General features: G+C 40.2%; 1 protein-coding gene across 1 annotated transcript in view; it reads left to right on the forward strand.

Annotated features, from left to right (window-relative positions):
• The window catches only part of strn (striatin, calmodulin binding protein), a 47598-nt gene that overhangs the window by 17262 nt on the left and 17930 nt on the right, over nucleotides 1-12406 (forward strand). The window contains exons 2-6 of the mRNA XM_084101286.1: nucleotides 3283-3386; nucleotides 7230-7303; nucleotides 7855-7936; nucleotides 11337-11513; nucleotides 12272-12401. Of these exons, the coding sequence (XP_083957412.1) occupies nucleotides 3283-3386; nucleotides 7230-7303; nucleotides 7855-7936; nucleotides 11337-11513; nucleotides 12272-12401 (567 nt within the window). The remainder of the gene's footprint in view (nucleotides 1-3282; nucleotides 3387-7229; nucleotides 7304-7854; nucleotides 7937-11336; nucleotides 11514-12271; nucleotides 12402-12406) is intronic.

A 12406-nucleotide genomic window follows, 5' to 3' on the forward strand; every position in this document is an offset into this window, starting at 1 on the left:
GTTAGTCCAGTGTAAGTTGTTTAACGTGTGTCTACACTAACCTGAGCCGCTTTAGCAGAGAGAGAGACATGCGGTGCTTACACACACAGCACTGAAGCGCTCGACCAATCACAACACACTGCTCCAGCTGACCAATCAGAGCACAGTGTTCTTTTCAGAAGGAGGGGCTTCATAGAGACAGGAAGTAAACAGAGCGTTACTGACAGACTGGGAAGAGAGGAGCCGCAACAATGGAGAATATGAGGAGAATAATCAACATTCTAGTTCTAGTAGAGCCTGAAAACAACATCAAGACTGTAAAAGGGCCCAAGATGACATTCAGAGATGGTGAAGAATTCCAGACATTCCAGGAAAACACACAGTAAACAAAGGAAAAGGGTCAGGTGATGCGTTCGGTCACATGGTGAGAAACCCAGGACACGATTAGTGGGTCAGTTCAGTTCAGCGTTCGGTTTGTCGTCAAATCAAAGTCTATTAGTGAATCAAGTGCACATTCACAATTATGACCTGCAAATGATCCGATTTAAGGGAAAAAAATCTTTAATATCTTTAATGGTATTACAAGTCTTCATTATTTTAAGAGGTCTTAATGAGATCGTTCACTGTGGGTGATGAACAGATTTAATTTAAGCTTTTATTTACATGTAAATTAAATCGTGTCTACAAAAGGGATTGTGTCTCTTCAGAAGACTTGGATTAAACCGATTTATTTGACCATCTCTTCATGAGCGAGTGCGTGTGTGATCTCCTCGTCTCTAGAGTGAGCAGCTGGTAGTGGAGCATCAGCATTTCAAAATAAGAGTCTTGGTGTATTTCGGGCTTGTTTATAATCAACCGTCCCGTCACAGAAGGGAACGACTAAGAACATTATTTAAAGTCCATCATTTCATCCCTTAAAACTCATCTTTGATCACCAAATGACATATTTAAAAAATATATATTTTGTGAAAAAAATTCTTCATGCTCGACACCCTTGCCTCATTTAGTATTCGCGGTTCTATGAATATGCAAATGAGCCCCGCCTCCACTATGAGCCCAGCGATCAACATGGCTTGTCTTAAAGCATATTAAAACATAGACATATATACAATATTAAAAGCTGGATTTTCTCCACAGGCGGACTTTAACACATTGAGTATATAGATTTTACTAGGATCAGCAACACATTATCTAGTGTCTTTAACCCCCTGAGGTCGGCTGTTGCGCCGGCGCGATAGGCTCGTTTTTTTCCTTATCAGTGCAAAAAAAAAAATTATTAATTTTTATCTTATATGCTTGTGTTATACATCAATCGATCCTGTTAAGTGTGTATTATTTTTGTGTATACTCACAATAAAAACAAAGTGTTGTGCTTTTCGCCAAATAAAGAAAAATAAACATGATGCGAGTTCTGCCTCCTCTCCGTCAGTTAAGTCCATTCTGAAACGCATCCGAAAATGAACCATAACTCAGCGAATACTCAGTCAAACAGACACACAGGCATGAAGCTTGAATTCTCTTCTTTTAAATGAAGTATTTTTTATAAAAAACAAATATTCTCTGTTTATGTAATCTTTATGAAAAGAGAGAGATGTCAGTCGTTCTCATCTCAGCTAATTATTTTTAATGTGACCCCGCCCTCGAGAAAACACATCAAGCTTATACAGATCATTGTACTTGTTTACACCGTCTCGCAGCGCTGTGAGGAATAATAATAATAATAATAATGGAAAATGTACCTCAGAAGTGCTGGTATTTCGAGGAGCAGATGCAGCTGAGCTGAGGAATACTGTAGTAAGTTTTTTTCATTCTCAAGTGAATCGCGTTTCTCTGTGTGAATGAATGAACGGCAGAGATGCGCTGTTTACCACGGCTCGCACACTCGCGTTTCTGTGTGTGAATGAATGATCCGCTTTTAGCAAACTGTATTGCTATACTGAGATGAGTAAAATCGACTGAAATATGTTGAAATAAAATGTATTTGTATAAGCAGCGTATTAAACTGCAAATTAACATTTATATTCCTTATAATAAAAACGAAAGACCTATGTTACAGACATATGAAAGACAACATTTCATTGACTAGTTTTGGATAGATTATATATTTTTACTGTAAAATATCTGCCACCTCAAATAAGCTTTTGTTTGCCAATTTTTGCTAATATGTTAAATATAGTATGTTTCTATATTCAAAGTAATGAATCCTTAACTTTGAAATATGTATGATAAAATGTATACTTTAGTTTTTACAAAGAAAGATTACACTTGAATTGTTGTTGTAATTGTAACCTTTTTAATAAAAAAAATATATATTAACAAGGTAGATGTAAACAAATGTTAAAAGGTAAATATAAGCCTTTTCTTTAAATAATTTTTATTGTGTTTTATTATTGACAAATTTGGGGAGAGGATACATATTCCAAAACTGAAAATACAGTATGAGAATTAACTGCACAATTACTAGACATGTTTTCCTTGGATATTATACAATTTGCAAGCACAATTTGTGGAAAAATAAAATAATTGAGATGCTTCCAACTGTGAACCAATGCTCTTGCATTCTTTCCTGTGGCTATAGGTGACACACCTGAATGAATGGCTCATTAAGTATGCGGGCCCCATTGTCTCCTCAGGTGTGAATCACTAAATATGCATGATGGTGTTGAATCGTTGACGCTCTTTGCGCATATTGCCTTTCCAAACTAAAAGTGTTTTACAAGATTTAAATCAATGTATTGTTTTATGTGAATGATTAGGCAGGATGATTTTCACATCATTTTGAAGAAAAAACCCTAGGCAACGACATCCATTAGTCAAAAGTCTTATTGACACATATTTAGTATGTGTTTTGTGGCCTTATTTCAGAAACTTTAGTTTTTAGTTTTTTCAATAACCATGCATAACCATTATTCTCTCAAAAATACAAACATGTACATGCACGTTGCTCACATATTATGGCAGCCCTGTTTGTGCTAAATATAGTGTAATTACACCTTTGCCATTAATATGTTTATAAGCAACTGAAAAAAGCACAAATGTCAGGGCATGTCAGAACATCTCAAGGACCCCAAAAACCCCTTAGACCCCAGAGGGTTAAACACATTATCAGCAAAATCCAATATCGATTGACCTCTTATACATAGATTAGGACACAAACCTAAATTTCAATACATATGTTTTGCAGTTACGCTGGTTTGGGTTGAATGTTTGGATGTTTATTTTGAGATTCTGTCTTCAGATTTGACTTCAGAAACTCTGATCTGAATTGTAATATGAGTTAATATTTGACGTGTTTGTTTGCAGGCTCAGATCGCGTTCCTGCAGGGCGAGAGGAAGGGTCAGGAGAACCTGAAGAAGGACCTGGTGAGGCGGATCAAAATGCTGGAGTACGCCCTGAAACAGGAGAGGTCAGTCGAACACACACTCGCATCTCGCTTAATCTCCCCTCAGCTGGTCTGATTTTACGCCGTGTCTATGCTAACATCATGTAGCCTGATTGTTCCTATAATTACTCACACTCTCTCTCTCCCCTCTCTCCCCTCTCTCTCTCTCTCTCTCTCTCTCTCCTCTTCTCTCTCTCTCTCTCTCTCTCTCCTCTCTCTCCCCTCTCTCCCCTCTCTCTCTCTCTTTCTCTCTCTCTCTCTCCCCCTCTCTCTCTCTCTCTCCCCTCCTCTCTCTCTCTCTCTCTCTCTCTCTCTCTCTCTCCCCTCTCTCTCCCCCCTCTCTCTCTCTCTCTCTCTCTCTCTCTCTCTCTCTCTCTCTCTCTCTCTCTCTCTCTGGGCTCATGATGAGTCACACTCTGCTCAAATTATACATGTTCTCTGTCATTGAGATGAGGGAAGCCTCTGAAAGCTTCTGCTGCAGCGAGCGCACTCTAGAATAGAGCTTTAAATGATGACGAACTGTAAATCAGCGAGCGCCTACAGCTGTCAAACCCAGTTCTGCATCAATAGTGAGGTTTCTCGGCCGTCATAAAGCTTCATAACTCGCTGATGTAGCGTCTCATGAACTGATATGAGGAGATTTGTCATGTCATGTTCTTATTAAGCAGTCTGACGTGAGTTCGTTGTTTACTGTTACCAAGCAGCGTCTCATTAATATTGAATTCATCTGATGTGCTGACCTGTGGTATCATATTAGATGTGCTGTTTTTAGACATTTTATCTTTTTAAATCAAGGGTATGACTGCAAGTTACTATTATTTTTCACGCTGGTTTATAAAATTGCGTTATTTGGTGCGATTAAGAACAGCTAAGGGGGTTTTAGGCACTCCACTCCGCGTCGAGTCTAACAACAGCCCTCAGCTGTTCTACATCCACTGTAAAACACTGTAAAACACGGCTTCAAGGGGCGTTAAGACAAACCATGTGTAAATTCATAAGTCGACTCCATTGCTGAGTATTTCCTCCTTAAAACTGCAGTGAACCAAAGACAGTCTCAAAAACACGCTTTGAAATCGCTGGTGTTTCTGACGTCACAAACTACCTTGTAACCAATCAGATCAACGTGTGATCGTCAACCAGTGGATCTCTGAGCTGAGTGAGTGGAGGCGGGGATCATTTGCATATTCATAGAACCGCGCATACTAAATGAGGCAAGGGTGTCCAGTTACATTCAAGATAATTTAATGCATGAATACTTTTTTTTTCAAGGAAAAAACGTTTAAATATGTCATTGTGGTGATCAAAGATGAGTTTTAAGGGATAAAATGATGGACTACGGGGGACTGTAGATAAATCGAGTGAGTCAGTGATTCAGTGACTCATTCAATGGTCAATTGCTGAATGAATCAGTTGTTTGACGAATCGGTTGTTTGATGAATCAACCGTTTGACGAATCGGCCGTTTGACGAATCGGCCGTTTGACGAATCGGCCGTTTGACGAATCAACCGTTTGACGATTCAACCGTTTGACGAATCAGCCGTTTGACGAATCAGCCGTTTGACGATTCAACCGTTTGACGAATCAGCCGTTTGACGAATCAGCCGTTTGACGAATCAGTTGTTTGACGAATCAGCCGTTTGACGAATCAGCCGTTTGACGAATCAGCCGTTTGACGAATCAGTTGTTTGACGAATCAGTTGTTTGAGGAATCAACCGTTTGACGAATCAGCCGTTTGACGAATCAGTTGTTTGACGAATCAGTTGTTTGAGGAATCAACCGTTTGACGAATCGGCCGTTTGACGAATCGGCCGTTTGACGATTCAACCGTTTGACGAATCAGCCGTTTGACGAATCAGCCGTTTGACGATTCAACCGTTTGACGAATCAGCCGTTTGACGAATCAGCCGTTTGACGAATCAGTTGTTTGACGAATCAGCCGTTTGACGAATCAGCCGTTTGACGAATCAGCCGTTTGACGAATCAGTTGTTTGACGATTCAACCGTTTGACGAATCAGCCGTTTGACGAATCAGCCGTTTGACGAATCAGCCGTTTGACGAATCAGCCGTTTGACGAATCAGTTGTTTGACGAATCAGTTGTTTGAGGAATCAACCGTTTGACGAATCAACCGTTTGACGAATCAGTTGTTTGACGAATCAGCCGTTTGACGAATCAGCCGTTTGACGAATCAGTTGTTTGACGAATCAGTTGTTTGAGGAATCAACCGTTTGACGAATCAGCCGTTTGACGAATCAGTTGTTTGACGAATCAGCCGTTTGACGAATCAGCCGTTTGACGAATCAACCGTTTGACGAATCAACCGTTTGACGAATCGGTTGTTTGACGAATCGGTTGTTTGATGAATCAACCGTTTGACGAATCAACCGTTTGACGAATCAGCCGTTTGACGAATCAGCCGTTTGACGAATCAACTGTTTTCGTCTACTGTTTTTCGAATAATTTACAGTAGGGAAATATTCAAATTCGGACTCGGCATGTGACCTGCTGCCCCCTACTGGCAGTTTTAGCTTTATATTTTGAGTATCATTTAATTTATTATATTTATTCCACCTCTGAGCTGCATTAAACTGTAGATGCAGCTTCTGAAAAACAATGATGGCCACATTGTAGCTTCAAAAAAATGTTTTTTCAAAATGAGTAAATATTGGTTAATGCGCACGCATGCGTGTTTAACACGCGGTCTGGACAGATTATATGCATTTACATGCAAAATGCAAATTCTCACGTGAAGTTTTAGCACGAGATTATAACAGAAAGATGTTAATTATGCACTGAGGAAGAACACATCTGGCTTGTTTAATTAATTATTAATTCCTCTGCTGAAAGCTTGTTAATTAGTTTTAGGAATCTGAGACGCGTGCTGTCTGAGGGTTACTAGAGTTCAGTCTCGTTTACCGTGGTATTCGTGGTATTCCCTCACCTGATCCAATCCTGAAGGAAAGACTCCTCACACTCACGAGGAATTTATAGAATCTTCCCACGCGCGTGTGTGGCGACTGCGTGATGCGAGCGAGTGTCACCGTGGCGACTGCGTGATGCGAGCGAGTGTCACCGTGGCGACTGCGTGATGCGAGCGAGTGTCACCTTGGCGACTGCGTGATGCGAGCGAGTGTCACCGTGGCGACTGCGTGATGCGAGCGAGTGTCACCTTGGCGACTGCGTGATGCGAGCGAGTGTCACCTTGGCGACTGCGTGATGCGAGCGAGTGTCACCTTGGCGACTGCGTGATGCGAGCGAGTGTCACCTTGGCGACTGCGTGATGCGAGCGAGTGTCACCTTGGCGACTGCGTGATGCAAGCGATCCTCTGTCACCGTGGCGACTGTGTGATGTGAGCGAGTGTCACCGTGACAACAGAAGCTCAGTGTCATCACTATCCATTCTTAAATCAAAGCTTAAAATATATTTTATGAAGGCCAGACACTACAGGCAAAATTTTTGATTTTTTACTTTTCATAAAGTGTTTTTTTCAGACTAGTGGACAGAAAACATCCTAAATACACTTTATAACTGCATTTAGAGCACTTTATCCATTTGCATCTGCAGATTTCAGTGACAGTCTATATCTTTAAAGGCCGTTTTCTCAAAATGAGTTTTTCTCCTACATTGAGCCAGAAATCTCCACTTCAGTAACACTTACATACACCAAACTTTATTATTATTATTATTTATTTATGTTGATTTTCATTGAATTACTTAGTTTTGTGTTTGTTATTTGATAGATCATAATCTGTTGTGTTTATTCGAGTGTAATGATCTGTACAAGTTCACTTTGGTCAACCCGGAGTTGTTTTTAAATGTGCTTTATAAATACATAATGAACTGAAAGTGTTCTCTCCTCCTCAGGGCGAAGTACCACAAGCTGAAGTACGGGACTGAACTCCATCAGGGCGACATGAAGCCTCCCAGCTACGACTCCGGTGAACCAGCTTTACATCCACCACTGCACTGATGATTTACCCATGAGCCTCCAGTCTCAGGAGCGGTCCTGCAAAACATGCTGTTCTTGCTCAGTGTTAGTCTTGTTTCCAGTCCAAATATCTAAAAATACTTAAATCAAGATGCTTTTACTAGATGAGTGAAATGACATAAGATTTCTGGGTAAATAAATCACAATTAAGTGAGTTTGTGCTTAAAAAAGCACAAATTATCTGCCAATGGGCTCAGAAACAATAATCTTGTTTCTGTTTGGATTAAGATTATTTTTTCTTACCCGATTGTCAGATAATTTTGATTTATTTCCCCAGAAAACAAGACATAATATCTCGTAATTTTACTTGTCTAGTAAATGCATCTTGATTTGAGTATTTTTAGATATCTGTGCTGGAAACAAGACAGAAATACTGAGTAAGAACAGCATGTTTTGCAGTGTGTGTGTAATGTGGTCAGACTGGAAGTTTGAGTGACTCTTGTGCAGATTTACTGTGTTTGACAGGCATCTGTCGTTCTGTGTGTGACCTTTGACCTTTAGATGACGGCACCGAGAACGAGGCTCTTCCTGAACCGGCCAATAGTCAGCTGAGCTGGAAACAGGGTCGACAGCTGCTCAGACAGTGAGTCACGTCACACAATGCATGCAGAAATATTAATACAGAAATATAGAAAGTCGCCAATATTCAAAGACCCCTTCCATGCCATATTTCTGCTGTAATTATGACCAGTGTCGTTATTACTGTCAACTAAAACTATTCAAAATAGTTTTCACCATCTGAAATAAAAAATATATTTAAAATTTGTTTAGATGAAAAATTAAGTGCTAAAATTTTCTAAAACTGAAATGAAAATATATTAGCTAAATAGAAATAGTAATAAAACAACAAAAACTACATAGCAAAAGTAGAAAAAAGAAATACAAATTGAATTAAATGTTTAAAAAACAAAAGCATATACAAATTTTAACACTTAAAAACTAAAATTAAAACTGAAAGTATAAAAATAAAAGCTAATTCAAATAATATTAAAATAGTGTATAAATAATATAAAATAACAAAGTTGATAAGACAAAATTGTTTGTTTTTCAATTTGTTTATAAACAGAAATTGATGTATTAAATTAATAAAACATTATTTATTTATTTTTCAGAAATTAATATATGACGAATGCACAGATAAATTAAAAAATATTGATGCAAGATTATGACTGGTGTTGCTATTATTAACTAAAACTATTCAATATTTATGTTTGGATGATTAATTCAATATTCAATAAAATGGAAATAAAATAAAAAACATTGAAATTTTGCTTTGGCAATTAACTGAAAATAAAACTGAAATATAAAAATACAAGTTAATTCAAATGATTAATAAATACTATATAAATAATACAAAATATAATATAATTAAATGTATAAGATATAATATAATATATAAGATATATTAAATTAAGTAATTTTTTGAAGTTTCAAGAGCCGCGTGTTCTTCAATAAAAGCAAAAGTTATTGAGAGGGGACAAAAGAAGAATGATTTGCATCTTTTATATGGTTTACATCTTGCTTTTATGTGTTTTTATGTGTATATATTGATATGAATTATTGTGTGTTAATGTAAACCCTTTTGAGCAGTGAATATGAGTGTCTGAATGCGGTCCCGCACTAACGCTCTGTTCTTCCACACCTCCGCACTCTTATCTATTTATAAACATGTATATATTAAATCTGCAGCTCGCGGCTCACGGCTGGGGGAACAGCGGCCGCTCTAGCTAACAAGCTAATGTTTAACTTGACCATTCAGAGAGAAAACACACTCTCGTCACACGTGAATGCGCTGAAGGATCAGTGTGTGTGTGTGTGTACAACTATCTTTGTGAGGACCAGTTTGAGTGTTAGGCCAGTGGAGTGAGGACAGAGAGAGTAAAGTGAGGACATGTTGGCCGGTCCTCAGTCTCTGAGAGCCTTTAAAGGCCTGTTTGAGGGTCAAGACTTGGTTTTAGGGATCAGGTTAGGATGAGGTTAAGGGTCGGGTTAGGGTCAGGGGTCGGGTCAGGCACTGATGGGTAAGGTTAGGGTAAGCGGCTAGAGATTGTGACAATGAATGTCCTCATAAAGATAGATGTACAAGAATGTGTGTGTGTGTGTGTGTCAGTGACAGTAAGGCTGAATGAATGCTGGATTGTTTGTCTGGTTCAGTTTCCTGTGCCTGGAGAGAGACTGGTACAGCAGGACACACACACACACACACACACACACACACACACACTCTCTCTCGTGTTCTTCTTAAACTGCTGCTAAAGATTAATCCAGTCAAACGTTTCCCTCAAGACGCCAAACCACAGGAGCACTAGCATTAGCATTAGCGCAGGACTGTGACGGCAGGTATGTGAGCGACACACACACACACACACACACACACACACACACACCGAGACGCTGTGTTTTGATCTGAACCGCGTGTGGAACGACGATAAACCGCGTCTGATCTGCTTATTTGCTCTTCCTGTTTATGCACAACACAGTTTTCATATTCGATAATTTCTAGTTTTTTATTCTTTTGATTTTAGGTTGAAATGTTCATGACAGGACTCATGTTTTTATGTTTTTTATGTCACCCGTGCAGCTGACATCATGAACGCTCTGATTATTAATGATTGCTAATTAATGTGGTGTGTGTTGTTGCTCAGGCCCGGTTCTAGACACCTATAGATGGATGGATGGATATTCTTAATAACTATTTATTTATAATATTTTATAACACACCTCTCCATGACATGACCATTTTTATCTTATTTTATCCTACGGTGTACATGGTATAAAAAATTTTAGTAATCAAAAAGCATGTCTAATTAATTGAAATCCTGTATTATGAATCATTAAACTTATACGACATGGAAGAGAAATTGTGATTATTCCTTAAAAAAAAGTTTTGATGATAATTTATTTGTTTTAGTGTTAGTATTATTACATTGGGACACATCTAAATTCTTCTGTACAACAGTAATATATTATCAAGTTAAACCGAACTTTTATTTTGCCGGGTTGCCGTGAAGCGTCTCCGTGTGTCCGTGTGTCCGTGTGTCCGTGTGTCCGTGTGTCAGTGTGTCCGTGTGTCCGTGTGTCCGTGTGTCAGTGTGTCCGTGTGTGTGTCAGTGTGTCCGTGTGTGTGTCAGTGTGTCCGTGTGTCCGTGTGTCCGTGTGTCAGTGTGTCCGTGTGTCAGTGTGTCCGTGTGTCCGTGTGTCAGTGTGTCCGTGTGTGTGTCAGTGTGTCCGTGTGTGTGTCAGTGTGTCCGTGTGTGTGTCAGTGTGTCCGTGTGTCCGTGTGTCCGTGTGTCCGTGTGTCCGTGTGTCCGTGTGTCAGTGACACGACCAGCGTTTCCTCTGATGAAGCGGATACACTCGCGGAGAGCTGGAGGAGAAGCCCAGTGTCCTCACACTGACACAACACAGCCTGAGCGTCACACGTGTGTGTGTGTGTGTGTGTGTGTGTGTTCCTCAGGGGTCTGGTCTGATCATCAGTGTGTGTGTGTGTGTGTGTGTGTGTGTGTGTTCCTCAGGTGTCTGGTCTGATCATCAGTGTGTGTGTGTGTGTGTTCCTCAGGGGTCTGGTCTGATCATGTGTGTGTGTGTGTGTTCCTCAGGGGTCTGGTCTGATCATGTGTGTGTGTGTGTGTGTGTGTGTGTGTGTGTGTGTGTGTGTGTTCCTCAGGGGTCTGGTCTGATCATGTGTGTGTGTGTGTGTGTGTTCCTCAGGGGTCTGGTCTGATCGTGTGTGTGTGTGTGTGTTCCTCAGGGGTCTGGTCTGATCATCAGTGTGTGTGTGTGTGTGTGTGTGTGTTCCTCAGGGGTCTGGTCTGATCATGTGTGTGTGTGTGTGTGTGTGTTCCTCAGGGGTCTGGTCTGATCATGTGTGTGTGTGTGTGTGTGTTCCTCAGGGGTCTGGTCTGATCATGTGTGTGTGTGTGTGTTCCTCAGGGGTCTGGTCTGATCATCAGTGTGTGTGTGTGTGTGTGTGTGTTCCTCAGGTACCTGCAGGAGGTGGGCTACACCGACACGATCCTGGATGTGAAGTCTCAGCGGGTCAAAGCTCTGCTGGGATTGGCCGGAGACAGTGGAGAGCGACCCGGAGACCAGCGGCCCGAGCCCATGGTGAACGGCACCGAGCCGAGCGAGCTGAGGGACCAGACCAGCACCATGATCGGGTCAGTGGGGTCACACGGGGTCAACAGGGTCACGGATCTGAGCACATAATAATAGCTCGAGTTATTCACTCATTTATCAATCAATATTAACTATTTATTTATGAATTAATTTATTTGTTTTTTATTTAAATCAATGAAGATAAATCTGCCTATATTAACTTTATTTATTAATTAATAACTTTATTTATTTTTTAAATCACTTAAGATCAATCTATATTAACTCTATTTATTTATTATTTGTATTTGTTTTTATGTAAATCCCTGAAGATAAATCACTGGACGCGATTTTGACGCACAAATAATTCGCGCGATGGTTTTATTTTTTGATCAGCTGTGTGTGTAATGAAGAGCCTGTACTAGCTCATTTTAATATCGACACGGGAAGGATGATCATGATGTCTGGCATCATTTCTTTTCCGAATTCAATGAACCATAAACTATAATATAGATGATTTTTTACAATTATTATTATTATTGGCCACAATTTCTACTTCTTTTCTACTTGTCATCACTAGATATGATGAATATATATATCCAGGGTCAGAAACTGAAACTATACATATTGTGTGAAACGCTGACGTGAAGAATTAGCTAGAGAGTGAGAATCCTGCCTTGTTTTCACTCTCATTAATCGTGTGTGTGTGTGTGTGTGCGTGGGTGCGTGTGTGCGTGTGCGTGTGTGTGTGTGTGTGTGTGTGTGCGTGTGCGTGTGTGCGTGTGCGTGTGTGTGTGTGCGTGTGTGTGTGTTGGAACCGCAGTAAAGCCGAGATGTCGGACTCGGCCACGGTTCTGGAAGCCTTCAAGTTCATCGAGAAAGCAGCGGCGGAGTTCAGCGATGAAGACGAGGATGATGATAGTGAAGGACAAAACAAGACCATCGTGGACCTCGCCAC

This window comes from Abramis brama (assembly GCF_963993115.1).
Source record: "Abramis brama genome assembly, chromosome: 23".
NCBI classification, from domain to species: Eukaryota; Metazoa; Chordata; class Actinopteri; order Cypriniformes; family Leuciscidae; genus Abramis; species Abramis brama.